Source organism: Peromyscus eremicus, chromosome 1 (assembly GCF_949786415.1).
Source record: "Peromyscus eremicus chromosome 1, PerEre_H2_v1, whole genome shotgun sequence".
NCBI classification, from domain to species: Eukaryota; Metazoa; Chordata; class Mammalia; order Rodentia; family Cricetidae; genus Peromyscus; species Peromyscus eremicus.
The window spans coordinates 50,931,762-50,959,629 of record NC_081416.1 but is presented as its reverse complement, the minus strand read 5'-3'; the positions used below and the strand labels follow the sequence as shown (position 1 = coordinate 50,959,629).

General features: G+C 43.9%; 1 protein-coding gene across 1 annotated transcript; it reads right to left on the bottom strand.

Annotated features, from left to right (window-relative positions):
• Positions 1–8,089: 8,089 nt before the first annotated feature.
• Positions 8,090–27,856, bottom strand: Sdhaf2 (succinate dehydrogenase complex assembly factor 2). The gene is made up of 4 exons (XM_059260853.1): positions 27,709–27,856; positions 22,441–22,658; positions 22,251–22,360; positions 8,090–8,568 (listed from the first exon to the last, which is right to left on the bottom strand). Exons 1-4 carry the CDS (start codon positions 27,742–27,744, stop codon positions 8,438–8,440), a joined length of 495 nt encoding a protein of 164 aa, XP_059116836.1. The 5' UTR covers positions 27,745–27,856; the 3' UTR covers positions 8,090–8,437.
• Between the last annotated feature and the right edge of the window lie 12 nt (positions 27,857–27,868).

Sequence of the window (27,868 nt, the reverse complement as noted above, 5' to 3'; positions counted from 1 at the left end):
AAAAAAAAAAAAAAAAAAATTGAAGTGGCAAGTTCTCCAGTTTAAGGGACAGATTCTCATTCCCACTGGCCAGTCAATGACTTTTCTCCCTGTAAGCAAGGCCACATTGGAGCCCAATTTACCACCTGCATCAATTATCAACTGTGGCAATGATGGTACATAACAAATCAGCCCAAACTTGGTGGCATGAACTAATAAGCCAGAGTTTGTGGGTTAGCAATTAGGACTGGGTGTGGCTAATTCTAGTCTTTAAATTTACTTTTATTTTATACATATGAGTATCTTGCCTGCATGTATGCCCATGTACCACGTGTATGTAGTACCTGTGCAAGCCAGAGAAAGATACTGCCCTGGAACTGGAGTAACAGCCAGTTGTGAGTTGCCATGTGGGTGCTGGGAACCCAACTCAGGTCCTCTGCAAGAGCAGTGAGAGCGTTTAATTGCTCAGCCTAATTCTTCTTGTCTTTACCAGATTCACCTGTCAGTTGAGACTGGGCATGGCTTAGACATAGTCCCTCACTCTCCATACATGTGGCCTGGGCAGGCTGATGGACAGCAGCAGAGGCAGGAGAACTAGAGTGAGCACTCATCATGAAAGCTTCATGATCACTGACAAACCGATAGCCAATGTCAGGACCATGGCTGATCCTATCGAAGCTGCACAGCAAAGGATAAGGCTGCCCAGCTTAAGAGTCTGGTAATCCGGATTGGGGAGTTGAATTCAGAATAAGAAACTTTTATATGTATGGCCTTAAAGATCCCGTGGCCTGGTATCCTCATCACAACTGCAAATAGACCTATCACCCAAGGGTAGCTTCTGTCCTGCTGCTGCCTTTGGGGGTCAGTGGTGGAGACACACATACAAGGCTTCTAGGCCTTCCATTTAGCCATTTCCCTTCAGCGGTCCCCGGGGTGTGAGCTGTATCTCATTGATCTGTCTGTGTGTCTGGTACTGGGTGTAGCACACTGCTTGGCAATCAATGGAATAAAGCACAGAAGACAACAGTGAGGACTTCAAGGGAAGACAAGGCACACTCTTCTCCATCCCCAGCGTCTAGTGAAAACCATTACAGTCTATCTTTCCAATTAGATTTCTGAGCGTCACTCATGCTGCTTCTGCTTGAACAGGAGACACGCTATCTAATCCAGTATCCACTGAAACCTCCCACAGCACGACCCTGCTGAGGGATGGGAGCCCGGAGCAGCAGGGGTTGGGGAGCAAGGGTCCAGCTCAAAAGAGGGCTAGCCTCATCATCTCCAGCCTCAGGAGGAACCAGTGCTGGCTTGTCAGTAACAGCCTTGGAGCAGGAGCTGTGATGGGGTGAAAGCCAATCTGGGGACCGTAGAATGAAGTCCCTACATGCTTTCTGACAACCCTCATCCAACCCTCACCCATCCCCCTCACCCACACTCTGAGGAAACAGCCAGCCAGTGACAGGACAACCCTGTAAGCACCAGACTTTGTCTCTCTTTCCTGGGAGAGTAGGAAATATTCAAAGCAGGATGGGAATTCTAATCCTTCCCTCTTGCCCTCCCCTCCCTAAGCCCAAAGGAAGTCTGAGCTCAAACTGTCAGCAAGAGAGCTTGGCTTTGTGTGTCCTACTTGGAGGGCTTAAGTAATTAAGTCTGCAGTGGCTAAGGCTGTGACCATCTCTCTGTGAAAAATCAATGCCCCGGGGTACTCATTACAGTTTGAATATGAAATGTCTCCCACAGGCTCATATACTGGGGACTGCGTTGCCAGCTGATGGGCTTTTGGGAAGTGACTGGCTCCTGAGGGCTCTGACCTCGTTCCTTATGGAGTTATCATATGGTGGCATTATTTGAAGGTAGTGAAAAGTAAGAGGTGGGGCCTAGTTGGAGGAAATAGGTCCTGAAGACATACCCAGGATGCATCTTGTCCCTTCTGTTTCTCTCTACTGCCTGGCCACTATGAGATGGGGAAGGTTGGCCCTCCATACCCTTCTGCTGTGGCGCTCTGCCAACCATGGACCATAACTTTTGAAACTGTGAGTCAAAACAAATCTTTCCTCCTTTTAAGTTATGTATGCCAGGCATTATTTTACAAGAAGTGACTAACAGTTCTACAGGGAGCCACCAGAGGGTAGCTACAGCTGAGTCATCAGAGATCAGTAGACTTCCACAGACTGCAGCAAGATCTACAAAGGGGCTTATGCCATGAAGAAGTGTGGCACATGATAGCCCTGGGGGCCATTGCCTCCTTTCAGACCCTAGTCCTATTACTTCCTATCTGTGACTCTGAGCAAGCAACCCATTCTACCAAGCCTTATTTCCTACCAATAGGGGGGAAATGGTAAACAAGGATTAAATGATAAGATCTACATAAAACTCTTAGCCATCTGGGCAAATGGCCAGAGTTAACCATTTTCTATGGCTACTATTGTGTCCCTAGGGTACCAGGTACCACACTGAGCACTTTCAATGCATCCTTTAGTCCTTGTCCCTCCCTGCACTAGAAAGTTAGGTTCAGGTGCATCCACAGGAGAAAAGCAGAAGCTGGAGAAGAAATGTGGCCAGAGTCACCTGACTGACCAGTGATGGTTCTAGGATTCTGAGCATGAGTTCTAAACAGCTGTTTAGGGTTGTTTTGTTGTTGGTGGTTTTTTTTTTTTATTTTTTTTTTATGTGCATTGGTGTTTTGCCTGCATGTACAGCTATGTGAGGGTGTTGAATCCCCTGGAACTGGAATCACAGATAGTTGTGAGCTGCTATGTCGATGCTGGGAATTGAGCCCAGGTCCTCTGGAAGAGCAGTGATCAGTGCTCTGATCCCCAATTCCCAAATGCCTGCTCTTAACAGCTTTGTTATTTTCCCTGTATGTGTTCTAGGGTAAAATAGGCACTTTTTTTAGCTTACATTTTTTTAAAATGTGTGTGTGGTGTGTATGTGTGCACTTGTACAGATGCCCTCTGACATCAGGAGGTCAGATGCCCTGGAGCTAGAGCTACAGGTGGTTATGAGCTGCCTGAGTTTTGGGAACTGAAATTGGGTCCTCTTCAAGAATAGCAATTGTTCTTAACCATTGAGTTGTCTCTCTTGATCCAAATTTTTATTATATTTAATTATGAGTCTGTGTGGGGTATGTGCATGTGAGTGCAGGTGTACATGGAAGCCAGAGAGGCTGGATCCCTCTGGAGCTGAGTTACAGGAAGTTGTGATCTGTCCAACATGGGTGCCAAACTAGGAACCAAGCCCGAGTCCTCTGCAAGAGCAGAATCACTGTTAACCACTCAGCCATCTCTCCAGCCCCCACAGGCAAATCTCATTATTAAACACAGACAAGCTGGGTATGGCAGCGCACACCTGTATTTTGTGTGAGTGCCACAACATGTGTGGGGAGGTCAGAGGACAACTTGGAGGAGTCAGTTACGGCTTGGTGCAGAAGCCCCTTTACCAGCTGAGCCATATCACCCGCCTCACAGCACACAGTGGGAGTCTCAGCATGTGGTAAAGGCATGAGGATCAGGGATTAAGGTCATATCAAGCTCAAGACTAGCCTGGGCTAAATGAGACCCTGTCTAAAATTAACAGTAACAAAAACAAAGAATTATATGCAGTGCTGGCTAGTTATGTAAAATGGTGTGCCATTTTACATTTTCACATTTTGCAGACAATACTCTCATGTTGGCCAGGAACCTCTAGATTCAGGTGCAGCCTGGGACCCGGATGTCACTCATCATGGGTCAGAATTTTCTACACATCTCCTTTTTTCAAGATTGATACTTTCACAGCTCAGATGTCTACATTTCTCCCAATTGACTGCTTTTTAAAGTTCATCTTTGGAAACAGGATCTCACTGCAACACCCAGGCTGGTCCATATGTATCACCAGGTGTGGCTAGATGTTTGTTTCTCAAAACTAGAGAGCCCCTATCTGAAGCTACCCATCCACCCATGCTGTTTTACTAGACGGGGATAGATGCTTACACAGCCCATCCCCACAGAGCTTGCTGGGAAACTCAGGTGTCACCAGGTGCTTTGGCTGGCATTTGAATAGTCTCAAGTGGCTAGCTGCAGGACAAGTTCAGTATCCTACAAATGATGGGCTGTACTAACAAGGGGGACTTTCAGCTTCCTAGTCTCACTGACCTTATCATATTAGGCTGTTTGACTTACCTTTGTGTATGAATGGTTGTGCTCATCTGTGCTAGTGTACATGCAAACATGTGTTTGTCTGTGTGAATGGGTGTGCACCCATGTATGTAAAGGCCAGAGGTTGACATCTAGTGTCTTCAATTGCTCTTCACCTCGTTTTTTGGAGATAGAGCTTTATTCCATAACCCTGGTTGGGCTGGTATTAACTATGTATTTCCTATCTCAGCTGCCTGAATGCTAAGCTTACAGGTGAGTGGCACTCTACCTGGCTCTGGGCTTACTTACTACAAAGCTCTCCTCTCCCTGTCTAGCCACAAAGTGGCAGATGGACTGAAGGATAAATGTGAAGCTCTCAACTATCTCAGAGGAGTCTCCTTCCCCACTGATGCTTAAAAATATAAGCCAGGTTGTGCCATTGCCGCCTTGGTGAGAGCTGAAGAAAGAGGGTGGATCATCTCCAGCTGGTGCTCCAAGTCAATAAGAGGTGCCTCTCCAATGGCAGCCACAAGAGACACTCACCCACCAGGGAAAGCCTGGGCACAACTTAAAACAATGAAGGGAGGAAGTGATGGGAAGGAAGCAGCCTTGACCTGGTTTGATGTGTCCGGAGAAGCCTGTGCAAGGGGACCCACAGGTCCACTGCAGACCTCTCGGCAGGTCAGAGGCTCATGTGCCTGATGCAGGCTCTGAATGAGGTCAGTGAGCAACATGTCAAACTGAAACAATGAGTCTAGCTGGTGCTTCTTGTAGCTCCTGGGGAGCTGCTGGCCCCGGTGATACGTTTATTAATTTTTTTGAAAATGCACTGTGGCCGGCCTAGTTTTCCTTAATGCCTAACAAAGGGGAAAACTGTTTACATAGCACCCTTGGGCTTGACACTGAGCAGCTGAAGTTAGCAAGATCCTTCACTTTCAAAGATTACACAAACCAGCAGCCTGGAAGGAAAACAATCCCTTTAGAAGCATGCCCTTCTCAGGTGCAAGTGACAGCAACTGAACACTGTGAAATGAGACGAAATGAGGGTAAGAAGGGATCAGAGTTGAGGAGAGCCAACACTGCATACTTGGCTTCTGGGCTTGTTGTATAAGGTACTCAGGATAAATAGGGAAGGTGCTAGCAATTCCTGTGCACTCTTTACAGTCCAGATGTTTCTATATATAAACCCTGTCTGTTTTGCACTCCCCCCCAGGGACATCAGAAGCCCAAGGAAAGGGCCAGCCCCTCTGTAACCTCCTGCTTCTACTCCCTAGGTCTCATTCCCATTCCTTGCTTAAGTGAGAGCTACACTTTTTCCACCAAAGGACTTGTCACCAAGGTAGTTTTTTTTGTTTTTTTTTTTCCTTTCCAGTTTCCACTGGTTGGTAAGGCACTCTGTGGTTACTTTAATAGGCTCAGCCTTCTGACCTTCAGATGAAGCTGCCCTACATGTACGCATGCAATTGATGATAGGCAATCTGTTAGAAGACAGGCTCTAAGTCTCAGGGTGAGGCTACAAGCAAAGGCTCCTGTCATCCTATGGTGCCCTGTGTACTGGGAGCCATCCCAGTGTTATGTATTAAAACTCCCTTTAGTTAGAAACCAAAGCTTAGGCCAGTGAGTTTACTCAGCAGCTAAGCAATGAAGGGAAGCCTTGAACTTGCAACCACCGTGCTGCACTGCTTCCTGTTGTGGTTTGATTTTGCTCTTTGGGGGGCCCGCCACCCAGCTCCCAAATAAATCACACATGGAGGCTTCCTCTTTATTACAAATGTCCGGCCTTAGTTTGGCTTGTTCCTAGCCAGCTTTCTTAACTTAACCCGGCTGTCTTTTGCCTCTGGGCTTCTCCCACTCTCTCACTTCTGTAAATCTTACTCTTACTCCGTGGCTTGCTGTGTGGCTGGGTGGCTGGCCCCTGGAGTCCTCTTCTTTCTTGGGCTCCTCCTCCTCCTCCTCCTCCTCCTCCTCCTCCTCCTCCTCCTCCCAGATTTCTCCTCCTTTTTATTCTCTCTGGCTGCCAGCCCCGCCTATCCTTTCTCTTGCCTTGCTATTGGCTGTTCAGATCTTTATTAGACTTTCAGGTGTTTTATTTTATTTTTTGGTTTTTCGAGACAGGGTTTCTCTGTGTAGTTTTGGTGCCTGTCCTGGATCTCGCTTTGTAGATCAGGCTGGCCTCGAACTCACAGAGATCCACCTGGCTCTGCCTCCCGAGCACTGGGATTAAAGGTGTGCACCACTGCCACCTGGCTCCCATCAGGGGTTTTAGACAGGCACAGTAATACAGCTTCACAGAGTAAAAAAAAAATGCAACATAAACAAAAGTAGCACACCTTAAAATAATATTCCCCAACATTCCTCCCTTACCAGAGCTGTTCTGCGTGGCCAAGGTGAGGGAATGCCCTCATTTGGGAAGCAGCTGGTAGCCTACTCACCACAGACCTGGGGTCTCAGACGGTCATTTATTTACTTGCCTTCTCTTTTCCAGTGCAGTGTCCAGAAGTGAAGAAGCCCTGTCATCTAGCAGAAAGCTAAATCAAACAGCAATAAATTCTAGTTTTTCTTTTTTATTTACTTTTTAAAGATTTATTTATTTATTATGTATACAGTGTTCTGCCTGCATGCCAGAAGAGGGCACCAGATTGCATTATAGATGGTTGTGAGCCACCATGTAGGTGCTGGGAATTGAACTCAGGTCGTCTGGAAGAGCAGCCAGTGTTCTTAACCTCTAAGCTATCTCTTTAGCTCTTCTTTTCATTTTTTTATGATTTATTTATTTTAAGGTGCTTTGTCATTTTGTCTGTGTGAGGGTGTCAGATTCCCCTGGGACTGGAGTTACAGACAGTTGTGAGCTGCCTTTTGAGTGCTGGAAATTGAATCCAGGTCCTCTGGAAGAGTGGCCAGTGTTCTTAACTGCTGAGCCATCTCTCCAACCCATACTTTATTCTATGCATTTTGCCTGCACGTATGTCCATGTAGCATGTGCATACAATGCCCAGAGCCCAGAAGAGGGCATTGGCTCTTTTGGAACTGGAGTTACAGACAGTTATGAGCCACTATATAGGTGCTAAGAACTAAGCCTGGGTCCCCTGGAGGAGCAGCCAGCCAGTGCTCTTAACCACTGAGCTATCTCTCCAGCCCCAAATTCTGGCTTTTGATAAAGAATGTATTACTGACTCCTTCCATGGCAATTCTCTTGTCTATAAACAGGCCTAATGCCACCTGTCCGTGGGAGTGCTAAGAGGTAACTGAAGGCTGGTTTCCCCACTTCCTCCTCTGGCCAGGGAACTCTTTTTCTCCTCTTTGCCTGCAGCTCTTACAGTTACCAAGCCCATGTTTATCAGTTCTGGCCTGCTTTTCTCCAGCCATCAATTTCATTTCTTGGCCAATAACTGCCTCTCCTCAGCTGAGAGCAGAGCTCCTAAAGAGAGAACACCTTCGGCAATGCACAGGCCTCCCAGCTACTTCATTCTAACAGTGTGGTCCAGGCTGGCCTCAAACTCACTTTATAGCCCAGGCTGGCTTCAAACTCTTGGTGATACTTCTACCTCAGACCCCAAGGGCTAGGATTACAGGCATGACCCATGACACCCAGTTAACACGTTATTTCTTAAGTGTCATCATTATTTGGTCAACTAAAATAATTTTAAAGGTTGTAGCAATGAGAGGAAAAGTTTGCCACAGTGCCACAAGGTCAGAAACCCTGTAAGTTTGTAAAACCCCATTATAAGCATTACTATGGTTGCACAGAACAGACCAAACGAAGATAATTATTGTAAGGGTTAGAGAACTGTCAATTTCCTTGTCTTGATATCCTTCAATATTCAATTATCTTTCGGTTTACAAAGTGTGTGTTGTGAAGAAAATCGGATGAGGATGTTGACTTAAGCAGCGTGCTCACACCATTCCAGCTTGGTGCCCTCATTCAGCCTGCTATGCCTTTGACAGGCTCAGCTCAGGGGCTTGGACTGGCTCTCTCTGGCAGAAAGAACTACACCAGGTTGGAAGGAGGCAGTTTTACCTTAACAAAGGCCAGGGCACTGGGTGTGGGATGGGGTGGGTGGCTCTTCATAAAGCAGCTGCATCTTTTGTACTGTTGGGGTTGAGGCAGCTGAATTGCTTCCCCTACAGTGCCCTCTTGTGGCAGACCTGCACCACAGCACATAGCAGCTGCTGTACAGACCAGTGCTGTACAGACAAGTGCAGGTTAGAATGAGTGTATCATCTTCATATTACATGTCTGTCCTGGTAGAGGTTCAAGGGCCTAAAGAAAAGCAGGAAGCCAAAGTCTGTACCAGAAGCAGTTTCTGTCCATATACTAAGCACCATGACGGACAGTGGCACACAGCCTACCGAGGCTTTTCAAAGAGATATTCCAGATCTGGGGCACGCAGTCTCTGCTCTTTGTTTCTGTTTTTCGAGAACTCTCTCAGCAGTTCCAGGACTTCATTTTCAAATATTTCTGGGGCTGGTTTTGCTTCTGCAACAGAAGGGTAGGCAGAAAGAATTGTACCATTGTCAATGTTCATGTGAAAGACACGGAGCTATGAAGCTGCATACAGAGCTTATGCTGCAGTCTCAGCACTTGGGAGGCTAAGGCAGGATGATTACTATAAGTTCAAGACCAGCCTGGGTCACAGAGTGAGTTCCAGGCTAGCCCAGGCTAGAGTAAAACCCTATCTCCAAAAACAAAAACAGAGGCTGAGAGACGGCTTAGCTGTTATGAGTGCTTGTTGCTCCTGAAGTAGACCAGAGATCACTTCCCAAACACCCACGTCAGGCTGCTCACGATTACCTTTAACTCCAATTCCAAGAGATGCTATGCCCTCTTCTGGTCACCCACAGGCACCCACACACATATATCAATACAAATAAAAAATAAATTTTAAGGGCCAGCTCAAAGGCTCAATGGGTAGACACTTGCCCTAATAACCTGAGTTCAATCCCTGGATCCCACATGGTAGAAGGAAAGAACCAATTCCCAAGTTATCCTCTGACCTCTTACACACACATACGGACAGACACACATGCACTATAAAAATAGTTTTTAAAAGAAAACATCTCTTTAAAAATCTAAAAGCAAACAACAACAAAGAGCAAGTTGAAACTCCAGTAATCGCCAAGAACCACAGATGGATAAATAGACCACAGACCTCCAAATACTCTAGGCTATACCAGGGTTGGCCTATACCTGTATAAAGTTTCGTTAGTGCAGCTGCTCTCATTCGCTTGCATATGGTCCAGGCTACTTTGTATTACAATGGCAGAGCTGAGGGATGACAACAGAGTTCATATGGCCTCATGACTACAACATTTACTATCTGGTACTTAGGAAACAAATCAGATGACCCTTTGCTTGTGCATCTTGGCTGGGCCGCTTTGTTTGCATTCAGCCTCAGCTGTCTTCCAGGTGCCCTACCTTTGGTTTCCACATCCACAGTCTCACTTAGCTTGGCTCCTCTACAGTCTGACAAATAAAATGCAAAGTCCCAGAAATAATTTGTGAGTTTTAAACTGCATGCTATTCTTAATAGGCTGATAAAATCTTACACCATCCTGCTCTGTCCACCTTGCATATGAATCATCCTTTGTCCAATATATCCACACTGTATATGCTACCCATGCATTAGTCACTTAGACATCTTAGTTTTGGGAATATAATGAATGTAGAAATATTGCAGGCTTATGTTCAAATGACCACATTCTTTGTTTTTTGTTTGTTTTCGAGACAGGGTCTTACTATACAGCTCCATCTGTCCTGGAACCCACTATGTAGACCAGACTGGCCTTGAACTCACAGAGATCCACCTGCCTCTGCCTCCTGAGTACTGGGATTAAAGGCGTGAGCCACTATGTCTGGCTATGTAATCATTTTTTTTATATAACATAAATATATATAATTGTTTTTTTTTCAATAACAGACCAAAGCACAAGAGTATGATGCAAAGAAGGCACCAAGGCATAGACATGGACAGACAGGTTGATTCTAGTGCCATGCAGCAGGTAACACTGCAGGGTATATGGGAGAAAGCAAGGGCTACACAGGGCTTGGGGTCATCCAGTTTTAGGAATCCTCTGAGCATTTTATAATGAATTCCCTACAAAGAAAGGGAGACTACAGTATTGTTTCCACTTACATTCTTTTGTGTTTTGTGGTGCTGGAGACTGAACCCAGGCAGGGCCTCATGTACACGCTCCAAGTGTTCTGCCATTGAGCTCCATTTCCAGTCCTCCTATTCTAAACTATAAACTCCCCGAAACAAAGCTCTGCCTCTTCTCTTTATCAGTTAGGGACCCCTGGGTCTAAGTGACAGAAATTAGCTATAGTAAACTTAAGCAAATGGGAATTTTCTGAAAGAAATGAGAAGTCCATAGTATGAACATAAACCTGCAGAATGAGATGTTAATGGACAGGCAAAGGGGCAAGAAGACAAGAAGATGAAAGTGCCAGTCCTGTCTAGTGGTAGGAGTCTGGCAGCATTCGTCACCTTCAACCTTTCTTTCCATACTAGAGACACTTGTTTAAGATGCCAATTACAAGCAAAGCCTCCCACCAGCAAAGCTTAGGTGGCAAGTTCCAGAAAACTAAATAAAATGCTAGAAAGAATCCCTTCAAACCAAGACAGATTCTGTCAGCCCAGAGCCTGGCAACCAGTGAATATTCTGGGTGTATTTTGGATTTGGGGGTTAAAATTTTTTTTCTTAGTATTTATTTTTCAGTGTATAAGTATTTTGCCTGCAAGTATATACATATATTATATGCATGACTGGTGCCAGCAAAGGCCAAAAAAAGGCATCAGAGCTCCAGGAACTGGAATTACAGCCGTTTGTGAACAGCCATGTGAGTGCTTGAAATCAAACCTGGGTTTTCTGCAAGAATAGCAAATGCTCTGAATCGTGAAGTCATCTCCACACAGCTTTTTTTTAAAAAATTTTATATTTTTATTGTATTTTTTATTTTTAAAAATTGTGTGTGTGCACATGCAGGCATGCTACAGTATGGCCATGGAGGTCAGTTCTCTCCTCCTATCTTGTCTGTGAGCTGGATGTTCCAGGCTGGCTGGCCTACCAGCTTCCAGAGGATTTGCTATAAGAGTATTGGCATTACAGATATGTACCACTTGGATGTGGTGGTGTGAGCCTGTAATTCTAGCACAAAAACAAGTGGATCTCTGTGAGTTCAAGGCCAGCCTGGTCTACATAGTAAATGCCAGGCCAGTCAGAGCTGCATAATGAGACCCCATCTTAACAAACAACAAAACAATAAAAAACATGCTCTACTGCATGAGCTTTTTACATGAGTTTCAGGGATCTAACCCAGGTCCTAGGCTTGTGAGGCCAAGCACTTTTACCTGCTAAGCCATGAAGGAGGAACAGCCCTGGCCTGTTCTGGGTTTTGTGTGACAGTCAAAATAAAATCCAGGAGTTTTAGGCTTCCCTTTAGAGTACAGAGAGTTGGAACGGATATCACATGCACTTTAACAGTAAGGAAAAGCCTGACAGCAAATAAGACTTTTCTTGACATTGTCAGGGCTGAGGTCACAGTGCAGCAATAAGTATAAGGAATAAGGAAGAGAAGCCCATCAAACAGGAAACTGGACATGAGCACTTGCTGGGTTGTGACAGGAAGAGCCACTGAGTGTAATACAAACAGACAAGAATTTGTAAGCCAGGAATGGTGGCAGAGGCCTTTAATCCCAGCATTCAGGAGGCAGAGGCAGGTGATCTGTTAAGAGGCTGGCCTATTCCAGTGAATTCCAGGCTATCCCAGACTATATATTGAGACCCTGTCTCAAAACAAACAAAATAAAAATTAAAAAAAAAAAAAAAAACAAAAAACCCTCAGCTACATCTAAAGTAACTGTCCAAAGCCTAGTGTGGGTTAGCCTAAGAATGGAAAGCTCTGGGCCCACACATTCACAGGCTCTTCCTTGAAAGCCTCCACTGGATTGCCCTGATGGAGTCTGGGCTCAGAGTAGGAAGCCAGGAGGAGGAGCCCAGTCCATGTGGTCAAAGAATAGGGAGCTCAGCTGGGGCCCTCTCTTAGAAAGAACAAAGGTAACCTGTGACTGAGAGTGGGGAAATCAGTCTTGTCTTTCCTATACGGGCTGAAAGAAGAGTCAAAGGAGAAAAGAAAAAAGAAAAACATGTAGGCCTATGGTGATATTTTATTTGTACTGAAATGTGATTTTATTTGTATGTTAATAAATAAAGTTGCCTGGGGGTCAGAGCTAATAGCAAGCCATACCAGAAGTCTGGCAGTGGAAGCACACGCCCTTAATCTCAATCACATAACAGGCAGATCTCTGTGTGTTCAAGGATACCACCAGCATGGAGACACACGCCTTTAATCTCAATACCAACCATAGAAGACCTGGAGGTCTGTATAGATGGGCAGTGAAGAGGAGGTCATGTGGTTGGGTTTACAACCAATGAGAAGGCAGAATAGAAAGTCAATAAAAAGGACAAACACACAGGAAGTAGGTCTCTTGCGGAGAGGTAGGACAGCAGCGGCAGTGAAGGGTAAGGTTTTTAATCTCAGCTCTTAGCTATTGCTCTGACCTCTTGGCTTTTAACTCTGTATTTGGCTCTGTGTTTCTTATTTAACAAGACGGTTACATCTACATAGGCCTGAGGGGGCGACACTATCACTGAGCAAACCCACCTCTGAGAGCCAGGCCATAGGCGGTGCCCGAGATCAAGGCTGAACGAGGAAAAGAGGGAAGGTCATCCTTGCCACCCCTCAACTAGCAAGGCCAAGTGGAAGGCATAGGAGTTTAGCACTGAGAAAGGCCAGAGCATGCAGACAGCATCCTTCCGAGGCCCAGAAATATAGGAAGGCTGAAGGCTAGGAATGGAACAGAAACACTGACAACACTCTTTAGAAACAACTTCTGCCCTGAGCACACCATTACATGAGGCTGCTGAGGTCCTGAATAAACAGAGCAAAATCATAATCTAGACTGAGCTTAACTGCCAAGCTCACTAACTTGATTCCCTACACTAACAGCCTAGATGCTGCATGGCTCCTCAAGACACAGACACCACATATCTTGATCTCCAATGTCTAACTAAGGTGTCTAACACCAGTTAGACACGGGTGGGTTGGCACATACCTATAATCCTAGCACTGGTAAAACTGAGACAGAAGAATCAAAAATTTAAAACCAAAGCCAAGTGAGGTGGAGCCTGCCTTTAATCCCAGTACTCTGGAGGCAGAGGTGAGTAGATATCTATAAGTTCCAGGACAGCCAGGGCTACACAGTGAGACCCTGAAAAGATTTGAAGCCAGCCTAGGATACACAATGAGAACCCATTTCAAAAAGCTAACACAGGGCTCAGGATACGGCCCAGTAAGTAAAGCACTTGGCATGCAAGCATGAGGGCCTATGTTAGAATGTTCAGGACTCACATAAAGGAGCACATATGTAATTCCAGTGCTCCTCTAACAAGACAGGGGAATCCCTGGAAGCACCTAGCAAACTAGGCAAAGCTGTTTGTCGTGCTCCAATTCCATTCCTGAAACCCATGTTAAGGTAAAAGAAAACTAACTTCACACTCAGAGTTCCACATGTGCACTGTAACACATGCATACACACAATCTCTCTCTCTCTCTCTCTCTCTCTCTCTCTCCCTCTCAAAAAAAAAAAAAAAAATGTGATGCAGACCTGAGTTTGATTTCGGCACCTATGACAGGTGGCTCACAACCACTTGTATTCCTGTTCTAGGGGATCCAATGCCTTTGGCCTCCACTGACACACCTGTGCTCACATGTGGCAAACAGACACACATATCGAAAAATAAAATAAATCCAGAAAGAAGGAAACTACAAGCAAGCAAGCAATAGAAACACACTCAGGGATAACTTGTGTCAGGACTCCCACTAAGAATTCAAAGTAATTATGACTAACATCAAAAGCTCCGGTGGAAAAAACAGGCAAAGCCTAAGAACAGATGAGGAATTCCAGCAGGGAATGAGAAAGTCTAAATGTCATATGGAAATGCTAAAAATAAAATCACAGAGCAGCAATGCAAAATGACTTCAAGAGGCTCATCGTGACATCTGACACAATGAAAGAAAAAATCAGTGAAAGAGAGGCCAAGAGATGCTGCCAGATACAAAGGACCCACACTGATTCACAAAGAGAGAAGCACACAGAACAGACGCCAAGAACTGTGGACACAAGCTGTTCAAAGTGCAATCAGAATTGCAAAAGAAAAGGAGGGCATGATGGAGACTGAAGAATCTCCCAATAATAATCAAAGACATAAAAATCCAGATCCAGCATGTCCAGAGAACCCAAACTGTAGCTAGAGTTTTCCTGCCTGGCCCAGGGTCAGGACAAATCTCTCTCACCCATCAGTCCCACAGCCGCTCAGACCCAACCAAGTAAACACACAGAGACTTACATTGCTTACAAACTATATGGCCGCAGCAGGCTTCTTGTTATCTAGTTCTTATATCTTAAATTAACCCATTTCTATTAATCTATAAGTTGCCACGTGGCTCGTGGCTTACCAGTATCTTAACATCTGCTTCTCATCATGGCGGCCGGCAACGTCTCTCTGACTCAGCCTTCCACTTCCCAGAATTCTCCTCTCTCCTTGTTCCGCCTATACTTCCTACCGGCTACTGGCCAATCAGTGTTTTATTTATTATCCAATCAGAGCAACACATTTAATGTATAGAACATCCCACAGCACCAAACAGAATAAATACCGAAACAAACACTAGACACAGTGCTATAGTTAGGATGGGGAATGTTCCTCCAAGGACAATGTCCCCTATATGTCCCCAGCTCGGTGCTATTGGGAGGTAGTGAAAACCTTGGGGGTCCCAAGAAGTCTTCCAGTCATTGGAGATACATTCTCAAAGGAAATACCAGGATCCAGTCCCTCTCTCCCCCCCAACACACGCTTCCTGGTCAGGAAGTGAACACTGCTTAGCAGCTACTTGCTGCTGCCATGTGCTGCCTCACCTACACATCTCAGTTCTTCCAGCACTGGGGTCCATCACCCAGAGACTGAACCCCCCAAAACTGTGAGCCAAACAAACCTGTTCTAAACTGGACATGGCAGCATGTGTCTGTAATCCTAGCTACTCAGGAGGCTGAAGCATGAGGTTTATTGGAGGCTCAGGAGTTTGGGGCCAGCCTGGGGAGCACAGTAGGCCTCATCTCTTAAAGAATAACTTCAAAATATCTTTTTATTTTGATTTTGCATTTATTTATTTATTTTATGCATGTGAGTGTTTTGTCTCTGTGTATATGTATATGTACCATGTGTGTGCCTGGTGCCCACGGAAGCCATAAGTGGGTGCCAGAACCCCTGGAACTGGAGTTCCACACTGACAGTCTGGCAAAAGAAGTATGCCTTCATAAAGTGCTGGGAAATAAACAAACCTATGAGCCTTCAGTTCCATACCCAAGGCAGGGAATTCAAAGCACCCAATTTGTGCTACAAGGAATAGGAAAGGAAGTTCAGCAGAGGGATTATGGCAGGATAGAAACAGAGATTTATATAAAGAAACAACCATCTCCAAAATGGCCAAAGTTAATGAGAGTGGAACATATATTTTGAATTATTTTCCTTTACTGCCCACAGTAAAACAGAAGAAATGTGTTCCAGGCTTAGAGTAAAGGTCAAAGTAAAAAGAATGACCACAGCACAAAAGCTGAGGGCAGCGGGGGTGGGGATGGGGTGGCACACTTTGTTGTAAAGGCCATACATTATACATGAGGGTCACAGGTCTCAAAAGCAGACTATGATTAATTAAAGCTGTACACTGTGAACCCAGGAGCAATCATTAAAAACCTAAAAGGACATAAATAAATCAAGAGTGGCGATACCCCCACATACACACACGAACAAATAAGAGAAAGAAAAAAAGAACAGATGGAAGAAACGACAACCAAAAATGGCAGAGTTGAATTCAAACACATTGAGAATTTAGTAAATATGAAAGGTCTAAACGCACTAGCAGACACCATCAGACTGGATAAGAAAAGAAAGACTGTATTCTGTCTACAGAATACTCAATTTAGATATAAAGACAATGACAGTTGGTGACTTTAGAACACAGGCACTCCAGCGGGAAACAGAAGGGGCAGTCAGACAAAGGTGAGGTAGGAGGGAGGAGAGCCACTGCTCAGGCAGAGAGGGCCACGGAGCAAGGCCCTCAAAGAGCTGAAGGGAACTGGCTGCTGGCAGGTCAATAAGGAACCAGCCCTCCAACGTAAGGAAACAAATTCTCAGGGGAAAAAAAAATGTCAATGAGCTTAGAATTAAATCCTTCCCCCAGAGACTCCAGACGGAAACACAGTACACCTGATGCACTGAAGAGTGTGAGATCTGGGCAGAGCTACTGACCCACAGAACTATGATCCAAGAAATAGATGAGGCTCCAAGTTTAGTAAACTTGTGGTAATTGTTCATAAAGCAAGAGGAAAATAATCGAAACAGGAAGCTACACACCAGGCAAAAACTAATCAAAAGAAATGTGAAGGCCTAACAAGCTAGCTTAGTTGATCAAGGTATTTGTCCCCAAATCCTAGGACCTGAGTTCAATCCCTGGAACCTACAAGTGGAAGCAGAGAATCAACTCCCACAAGTTGTCCTCTGACCTTCACATGTACACTGTAGTATACAGGTGCTCCTCCTCCACACACACACACACACAAATAATGTTTAAAAAAAGCTAGAATGTCTATACTAACAGAACCTCAAAGCAAGAATCATTATCAACAATAGACAGAGAAACACAATGACAAAGGAAGCAATTTGACATGAAAATATAACAGTTCCAGATGTGTTTACACCTAACACTTGAACAAAGACCCAGAAAAGAGAAGGGGTGACAGACAACCCATACTTACAGACTCCAGTGTTCCTCCCTCAGAAACTGAGAACTATGGAGAACACCCCATCAACCTCCTTGTCCTAGCTGTCATTCATAGAGTGCTCTGCCCACAAGAACAAAAGACACACATTCAAGTGTACACAGAATATCACCAAAGTACTTGTATCTCAGGCCTGAAAGCAAACTTCAATAAATTCTGGCAAATTCCCAAATACTTGAAACTTAAATGTACTTCTGAGTAACTCATAGGCTGAACAGAGTCATGAGAGAAATTAGAAAATAATCTGAATCTTAGGAAAATGTAAGATTATGTAACAGAAGTTTGAACAGTGCTTAGAGCAGTGTTTCTCAATCTGTGGGTCACAACCCCTTTGGGGTTGAATGACCCTTTCACAGGAGTCACATATCAGATATCTTGCATATCAGATATTTACATTACAATTCATAACAGTAGCAAAATTACAGTTATGAAGAAGCAATGAAATAATTTGTTGGTGGTCACCACAATATGAGGAACTGTATTAAAGGGTCGCAGCATTAGGAGGGGTGGGAACCACTGGCTTAGAGGGACTGAATGTTTATGGTGGAAAAGAAGGTCTCTGATGAGCTTAGCTTCTACTTCAAACAACTAGGAAATGCCAATCACACTCAAGACAAGAAAGACATGAGTAACCACAGAAACCAATGGAGCTGAAAACTGGAAACAACAGAAAATACCAATGATATAAAAGACAAGCCCTCTGAAGGAAAAAAAAATGAAATCAATGGCAACTTCTGGCAATACTGATCAAAACAAAAGACGGGGGGAGGGGGTGAGAGATAAAATAAAAATTGCCAATAATAGATATAAAAGATACCTATTATTATTTATTTGCGGGGTAGGAGGAGGTCTTACTATGTAGCTCTGACTATCCAGGGACTAACTATGTAGACCAGGCTGGCCTCAAACTCACAGAGATCTATCTGCTTTTGCCTCTCAAGTGCTGTGATTAGAGGTGTGTGCTACCACCCCTGGCTTATTATTTATTCTTAGTAAGTGTGCGAGTACATAATGGAGGGCACAAATGCCACAGCATGCACTCAGAGGTCAGAGGACAACTCTGTGAAGTTGTTTCTCTCCTTCCACTTTTATGTGAATTCCAGTGATTGAACTTAGGTCACCAGGCTTCAGCAACAAGTGGCATCACTAGCTGAGCCATATTACAGGTCCAGGAAAGATACTACTATAGCTCCTATAACAGTAAAAGGAAGAAGCCATTGCAAATAAAATCCTATCCATATACCTGACATCTTAGATGAAACGGCAAATACTCTGAAAGACAAATGACTGGATCTCACCCCAGAGGAAACATCTACAATCATTCAATCTCTATTAAAAATACTGGCTTCACAGTTTAAAGTATCCAGGAGGGAAAACTACTAGCCCAGATAACTTCACTAGCAAATTTTATCACATATTTATGGAAGAAATAACACCAATTCTACATATATTTTCCAGAAAATGGAAAAGAGCACTTCACAACCTATCTGATCAAAACCAGATGACAACTTATGAAATATTATACACCAATATTCATGGAGATGAAAGATATTGAACTGTTAATAAATCAAGACTCTCTAGTGTTAATTTTGGGATATAAGGCTGGTACAGGATTTCAAAGCCAAATAACTTATATTAATAAACTTGGGAGAGTCACTTCACCAAAGAAAAGAAATGAAGGCACCTGTGGTGGTTTGAAAGAAAATGGCTCCCAAAGGGAGAGGCACTATTAGGAGGTATGGCCTTATTGGAGTAGGTGTGGACTTGTTGGATGGAGTATGTCTTTGTGGAGGTGGACTTTGAGGTCTCACATATGCTTAAGAAATGCATAGAGATAGACCACTTCATGTTGCCCGCAAGACATAGGACTCTCAGCTACTTCTCCAGCACCAATCTGCCTACACACCACCATGTCCCACCAAGATAATAATGGACTGAACCTCTGAAACTGTAAGCAAGCCACCTCAATTAAATGTTTCCGTTTATAAGAGTTGCTGTGGTCATGGTGTCTCTTCACAGCAACAGAAAATTTAAGACAGCACCATTCAAGATTCCAAAGGATGGAGGCAACCAACAGTCCTACCCATCTATGACATCTTTGAGGCACAACCAGAGTGGCATGATAACTATAAGGGTGCAATAATGGTACACATACATACCTTAGCAGTAACCAACAGTTCTCTAATTGGAATTAAGACCTGCTCAACAAGAGGGAAACCATGCCTGGTACTGGAAACCTAGCCAACTACCCAGGGGTAGGGAAATCATAGATCTTGGAGGAGAACCTACAATTGCCACTTCACTACACTAGCATAATCCTAACTGCATTCTAAATATCTGTCCTTATGCCCACAGAAATAACAGTGCTCACCCTCCACCAAGGAAATGTCTCTTTGCAAGAGACAGAGACCATTACAGAAAACTACAACTGATCAAATTGAAGTTGTAGAGTCCAGTGCCAACTACAACACAATTCCTGCACCTAAGATTCAGGGATCATTGTGGAAGAGGGGGCAGAAAGATTGCAAGAGCCAGAGGAACAATGAATTTGCTATTAGATTATATCTCCTAGCAATGTCAAAAGCTACACCCATGACGTCTCACCAACATGGCTGTCATGTTGACAACACCAAGTGTGGTAGTTTGAATGTATGTGGCCCTCAAAGGGAGTGGTTCATAGGGAGTGGCACTATTAGGAGGTGTGGCTTTGTTGGAGTGGGCATGGCCTTGTTGGAAGAAGTGTGTCACTGTGGGGGTGGGCTTTGAGGTTTCCTATGCTCAGGATAATGTCCAGTGACTCAGTTGACTTCCTATTGCCTGCAAGATATAGGATTCTCAGCTACTTCTCCAGCACCATGTCTGCCTGCATGCCACCGTGCTCCCTGCCATGATGATAATGGACTGAACCTCTGAAACTGTAAGTGAGCCACCTCAATTAAATGTTTTCACTTACAAGAGTTGCTGTGGTCATGGCGTCTCTTCACAGCAATAGAAACCCTAAGACATCAAGTGTTCCTTCATAATTTGTCTCTGGCAATCGCTGCTATCTATTGTCCCTGTTGTTTTGTCTTTCCCAGAACGTCATGAAAACGTAAGCACATAGTAGATACCCCTTAAATCTTAGCATAAGCAGTGGAAACTATGCACAGTTGCCTATTTTTGTAATGGCTCATATGCAAAGAATGATTTTTATTTTTTTATTTTGAGACAGGGTCTCATTATGTATCCTTAGCTGGCCTCAAACTCAAGAGATCAACCTGCCTCTGCCTCCCAAGTGCTGAGATTAAAGGTGTGCACCACCATGTCCAGCAAGACTGATTTTCAAAAAGTTGAGGGAGAAAAGTCAAAAGGATAATACTTTATGATTAGAAAGTATATGAAGTCCAAATCCAACGTCCAGGATTGACATTCAATTGAGACACAGGCACACTCATTTGTAGACCTGCTACCTGTGGTTGATCACATGCTACAGATGCAGTTACAGAGTTATGAGAGACCATATGGCTAGCAGTATCTAAAATATTTACTGTCTGGCCCATATGGATAAAGTATGGTATAAAGGGAAACACACTCACAATCCAATGACTCTTTTGGGTACTTATCCAAGAAAATTTGAAATCCATTTTCACAAAATCTGTACACAAGTGTTTATGGTGACAGTGGTTATAATTGCCTACAACTGAAAACACTAGAATCCCTCTACTGGTCAAGAACTAAACTGTGGTATAATCCACACACTGGAATATCACTCAACAAACAAAAGAATGAACTACTGACACAAGCAACAAAGGTCATTCTCAAACGTCAATGCTAAGTCAGCATCAAACTTGTTCTACATAGGGCCAGACAGCAAATATGTAAGATTTGCTGGGTTTTCCAATAACCAGATACGCATCTAGACTCCTGTTTTTAAAAAAGATTTACTTTATCTTTAATTGTAATTGTGTGAGTGTACACATGAGTGCACATGCTCATAAAAGGCTAAAAGCTGGAGTTACAGGAAGTTATGAGTAGGCAATCTGTTAATATACAGCTTAAGATGGCCATTACACTAATGTGAAACTGTTTAAGTCACAGAAAACTCAGGAAGTTCGGAGAGCATTACCCTAAGAAAGCCAATCTTCATTATACCTGTGGCCTGCAATTCAAAAACGCTTGATTTATTTGCAGCCTCTGTTCCTACTTCCTTAAACTTTCCCTTTTAAGAGCCCTCACTGGCCCCCCAGGATTAAGGTGGACTTTGGACAAGAGCCCTTCATCTTTGCATTAAGCTGTTAGAATAAAAAGTCGTCATCCTGACTAGGGATGGTGGCACATGTCTGTATTCCCAACACTCTGTAAACTCAGCCCTGAGGAGGCTGAGATGGAAGGATCATGAGTTCAAAGCCAGCCTGGGCCACACAGTAAGTTGCCGTCTCAAAACAAAGCAAGTGCCTGGCCATTAATTCCAGCACTCAGGTGGCAGAAGCAGGCAGATCTCTGTGAGTTCAAGGTCAGCTTGGTCTAGATAGCAAGTTCCAGGCCAGCCTGGGCTATACAATGAGATCCTGTCTCAAAAGACAAAACAACCCAAAAATATTGCCGTCTTTACTTTGACGCCTTGTCTCTCAACTGAACTGGCTTGTTCTGCAGAAAGCAGCCTCGCATATTTCTACCCCGTTCCCAACCTAGTCTTTAGCCTTCCCTTTGATACTGTGAGTTTCACTTGCTTTACTACATTCCCTTTCTACCTACATCAGACTGTAGTCCATCTGTCTCACAAAAAAACTGAACCGATGGCAGGAAAGGTATTGCTGCAAGGCCTGATGACCTCTGTTCAATCCCTGGAACCCACAGGGTGAAAGGAGGAAAGTAAGTTGTCCTCTGACCTCAATACACATTCACATACATGCTCACTTATATATGCATACAAAATAAATAAATAAATGTAAAAAAATTTTTTAAAGAAACAACCAATTAAATAAATTTTGCACGTTCTGGAAATTTTTGAACATTGTTTAGGTTTGGTATCTAATATATAAATAAAAATGATGAAAACAAGGCCTGACTTAGTGGCACATGCCTTTAATCCCAGCACTCACTCAGGAGGTAGAGGCAGGCAGATCTCTGTGAGTTCAAAGCTAGCCTGATCTACATAGAGAGTTCAAGGACAGCCAGGAGTACACAGAAAGATTCTGTCTCAAAAGATTGCTAAGATACTATTTCAGACTCAAATAGGCTTGTTATCTGATCATCATGAAATGCAGCTTATCACATGGCATACCTGTGGCCCAGTAGTAAATATCCCAGTCATTGCTAGGCTCGTTAATTAGGCGATCATAGAGGTTCAGCTGCTTCTCTGTCATGTTGTGCAGATATTCTTTAGCAAAGAGGCTAAAAAGGAAAAGGAAAATGAGGTTGACAAGACTGCCTTGTCAAAGAGAAGTGACACCCAGAGCCCTCTTCCCGACTACCTAAGGAGAATACAGTTCTCCAGCATCCCCCTCTTCCTGCTCTCATAGAGTAGGCGGGCTCTTTTGGTTTCTATGGATTCATCAGTTCTCTCCTGCCATGGAGGCAAAGGAATTTCAATCATGTCTTTTTGAGAATCTGTTGGGCTGTCACCTCTGTAGAATCGTCTGAATGATGTCACGCTGAACAAAGGAGACAGCAGGCTGTGCTTTGACAGTACCTGAAACAAACAAACCACAAACATCTTTATAAGACAATGGTTACTATCACTGCTATTTATTAAATACATAAGGTACTAAATGCATTAGAGCTCACTTAGTCCTTGTGCTGATTCTGGTCCCTTTACAGTAAAGCAAACTCTAAGACTTAGAGGCGATAGTCACTGAAATAGAACCACAGATACATGTTTATAAATTGGGCAACACCTCACTCTACAAGACAGAATGAATATTCCAGATGTACTGTTAACCAATCTTTCCAGAAATTACTCCAGCAGAAACACGTCTCCTTTTGCATTTCTTTAAAACTGTACAGTCCTGTTGTGTTCCAGTTACTCACCTGTTAAAGCCGAGGATACCCAGGTCTCCTAAAGACTCCAAACCTAAGAAGGGCATAAACCCTAAGACATAATGAGAAGGGCTGGATGATGGCTCACTAAGTAAGTGCCTGCTGTGCAAGCATGAGGACCTGAGTGCAGAGCCACATAAGAGCCAAGCGTGGCCAGGAATGGCATCCTGCATCTGTAACCCCAGCACAGGTGGATCCTAGAAGTTCACTGGTCAGGGAGTCCAGCCAAAACAGAGAGATTCTGTCTCCGGAAATAAAGTGAAAATAGAGGAAGACACCTGAAGTTGACTTCTGGTCTCCACACACAAGGATAGGCAAGCACTTCCCTTCCTCCCCTTCCCTCTCTCACATACAAACATATATCACACACATACACAAATTTTAAAAAGACACAATGGTATGGTGGTAATGTTAGCAAGATGGCAGAACAGGAAGACCCACATCCTCCTTGCCACCAAACCCTTCCAATGGAGATACTGACTCAACAATTCACAGATCTATTCTCTCTTTGAGAAGTCTGGAAAACAGGCTCCTGCTCCCCAGATAAGTACAAAATTAGCTGCCAATAGGAAGGCTGCACATGCCATAATCCTGTTTTCCCCAACACTCTAACCCACCACCCAAGCACAAGATGATGGGGAGAATATCCCAGCACCAGGCTTCTACCTAGGAAAGAAAGGTAAGACTTCTAGAAGGTCATCCGAACAAGCTGAATCTAAGTGCTATAGGAAAAGGCACTTGGTTGAAAGCTGTAGCAAACGAAGGTGATGGTTAACACAAAAAGCATTCACTTGCCATGGTCCCCATTCCTGCCTTACTGCAGAATGAAAAAAAAGATCACAACTCCCAATTTTTCCTGGGGAAACAGAGCTGGGGTGTGTGTCCACCTAATGCTCCAGCGTCTCAGGGGCCACCTATGAGGCTGGTTTTTGTCTCTCTTGCCTCAGAGCAACAACAGGACACAGCCCATTCCTGACACTTAGGGACCACAAAGACCAAGAAAGCTGAGCTGCTTACTTTTGGTGCAGAGGAAACCTTAGATAGCAGACAAAATCTAGTATCGTTCGGGAGCCTCTTCCCCAGGGCTCAGGAGTGTATGGTCAATGTTCTGGAGCATGGGCGTTGGCACTGCCTAAGGGACTTGGTTGGTTTCTGTTTTGAACAACCTGCAACACTAATAGAGTCAACATACTCTTAGAAGTCCAGCAGCCACTGAGAATAAGAGAGCAGAGCAACTAGTTAGGCGTGGTGCTTCATGCCTGTAATCCCAGCATTTGGGAGGCTAGAGCAGGGTTACTATGAAACTGAAGGGCTCCAATACCAGACAAAACAGAGGGAGGAAAGGAAAGAGGAAGAGGACTCTGAACAACTTTAATAGTTACAAAAAAACTATATCTATATCACAGACACTAGGGAAAGCTACTGATTATGAACTGATAGAGGAAGGTAAAGGTGCTTGTTGCCAAGCCTAAGGACCTGAGTTCTATCCCCAGAACACATGTACACAGAAGAAAGACATATAGAGAGGCAGAGACAGACAGGCGTATACCATCTTTTTTTTTTTTTTTTTTTTTGGTTTTTCGAGACAGGGTTTCTCTGTGTAGCTTTGCGCCTTTCCTGGAACTCACTTGGTAGCCCAGGCTGGCCTTGAACTCACAGAGATCCGCCTGGCTCTGCCTCCCAAGTGCTGGGATTAAAGGCGTGCGCCACCACCGCCCGGCTGCGTATACCATCTTTAAAAAAAAAAAATGACTGAAACTTCCAAAATTTGGAAAAAGAAACAGACATTCAGATTTGAGAAGCTCAAGAGACCTCAAGTATCATGAACCTAAGGAAGTCCACACCAAGGCACAAATTGTCCAGCAAGTCAGAAATGTGCAAGTATAAAGAAAGGCCATGTGAGGGCACAATGGAAAAGTGGCTATCTGCAAGTCGTGGAGCGAGACCACAGAGAGAATTAACTGTACTACCTCTTTATCCTAGATCTCAGTCTCCAGAACTTTAAAAATAGAAATTTCTGTTGTAAGGCACCTTTAGTACATGAATACAGCATGCTGTGAAAGTTCAGTTTCCTAAGCCACAGCCTAAGCATTCTGGACCAGCATCTCTGGAAAAGGCACTTGAAAATGCATTTTAGGGGCTGGAGAGATGGCTCAGAGGTTAAGAGGACTGGCTGCTCTTTCAGAGGTCCTGAGTTCAATTCCAAGCAATCACATGGTGGCTCACAACCATCGATAGCAGGATCTGATGCCCTTTTCTGGCATAAAGTTGTACATCCATATAGAGCACTCATACGTAAGTTAAAAAGAAAAAAAAAAAGAAAATGCATTAAAAAAATCCTTATGTGTGCAAACATGGGTGCATATGTAGAGGTTAGAGGAACAGCTCAGGGGTCACTCTTCGCCTTCCACCTTGTTTTGCAACAGTTTCTTTGTTGTTCTCTACTGTGTATGTCAGCGAGCTGGCCTGTGAACTTCCAGGGATTCTCTTGTCTCTACCTCCCTTCTCATCATAATAGCACACTAGGCTGGCCTTGAACTTGCTAAAGAACCAAGGATGATGACCTTAAACTTCTCATTCTCCTGCCACCAACTTCAGAGTGCTAGAATTATAGGCATATGCTACTACTACACTCTGTTGTATGTGACACTAGGGATCAAATCCAGGGCTTTCATGCATGATAGGTGTTGTGCAGCAATTTCCTCCAGGATAAAACCTTCAATTTTGGAGGGAAGCTCATTATGACACAGGATCTTATTATTATTATTATTATTATTATTATTATTATTACTATTATTCACTATGTAGCCCTAGCTGGCCTGAACTTGACATCTAAGTCAGGCTGGTCTTGAACTCAGAGATCCTCCAGCCTCTGCCTTATGCTACTACACCTAGCCAAGACACAGAACGTTTTAAAGGAAGGTAATATATCCCATCCTACAGGGATGCTCCTTAATATCAGGAAGTAAACAACTCAAAGGCTTCAGGAAGTCTCTGAAATTAACCAGATATACAAGGCCACTTGCTCTGCACATATAATTTCAGCTCCAGGGGATCCAACACCCTCTGCAGCTTTAGTGGGTGTTCAGTGGGTAGCTATACTCACAAGTGTGTGTGAGTACACACACACACACACACACACACACACACACACACACCAATTTCCAATTTAAAAAAAAGTATATTCTATAGCATCAATATCCTGTACATAAGGAGTAGAAGAAAAGTCCTTGTATGCAGTTAAAATTATCAATTTAAGATAGACTTAGAAATATTCTATGTAAGCCTCACCATACCACAAGGAAAATTCCTGTAGAAGAGACGCAAAAGAAAATGAGATTGCTAGGCTAGAGACAGCTCAGCAGTTAAGAGCATTTACTGCTCTTCCATAGGACTGGGGTTCAGTTCCCAACACACTCAGTAGATGGCTTATACCCATCTATAACTCCAATTTCAGAAAATCCAACACCCTCTTCTGGCCTTCATGGGCACCTACACATATAGTAGACATACACTCAAGAAAGCACATACACATATGTACATATTTTTTAATCTAAAAGAAGAAAGAAAAAAGAGAGAAAAGAAAATGAGATTCCCTAAGCGCTGGGTCTGGGGCTTAGCTCACAAAAACAACAACTGTCGCATGAGATAACAAACATTATATAGTATTAAGAAGAGTTAGCAGAAAGGTATAACAATCATAACTATATGTGGATCTAACATTAGAGAACACAAATCTATGAAACAGACACTGACAGAACTGAAAGGAGAGAGAGAAAAAAAAAAAGCAGCAGATTTTAATACCACACTTTCAATAAGGGACAGGACATCCAGACGAGGCAGGGCTTGGTTGGGGGGTTTCAATATTTGACAACTAGAACAATACTATAAGTTTATCTAACTAAGATATACAGACATTCCATACAATAGACGACCATACATTCCTCTCAAATGCATGGATGAACACAAGTTATGTCACAAGTCTTGACAAATCACAACAACTACCTTTCAACAACACTGAAATAAAACCGCAAACCAACAGCATATGAAAACCGGAAAATTCACAGACATGCAGATACTTAAAACCACAGATTTGAACAACCAAAATGTTAAGAGTAGTGAAAAACGCTTTTTAAAAAAATCTGGAGACAGATTAAAGCCTAACAAAAAAGTGGAGATGGGACCAAAATAGTACCAAAATGTAAGTTTATAGCGGCAAATGGCTACGATTAAAAAAAAAAAAAAAAGGAGTAAGCTAAGTGTGTTGGTTCAAGCCTATAATCCCAGTAGTTGGGAAGATGAGGCAGGAGAATTGCGAATTAGAGGTCAGCCTGGGCAACACATTAAGACCGGCTAAAAAGCGGGGAGAAGGAACTGAAGACTTTAAGAACAGGAGCTAGAAGTGGGCTTTTGGAGAAGGTTAGGTAACAGTGCCTGGCGACTTAAGTAAGATCTGAGTTGTCTCGCACGATGACTGACGACTTAACCACATATTACCGAGTATTCTCACTCGAGCACACCGTGGGTTCAGCAAAGAACGGAAAAAGAGCTTCATGTCCAGCGCCTGTAAGCGCCTCGCCTTGACGGGATCTTTCCCTGGGCTGTGGGGTAGTTGAACTCTCCCTACAGTCTCCATGACACAGACGAGAACAAAACAGTCCTAGCTGCTGCCCGCCCCAACCCTAAATCTTCGGCTCTCTCACCCGCGCCAGCGTCGGGATCAAGGTGACCACCGCCATTTCTCCCTACAGCACCGGAAGCTGGCTAGCGGGCTACTTCCGGGAACTCCAGGCGGTCTATCCGTAAACTTCACCAGTGGAGGTGGACCTCACCAGTGGAGGTGGACCTCAAGCCGGAAGGCGC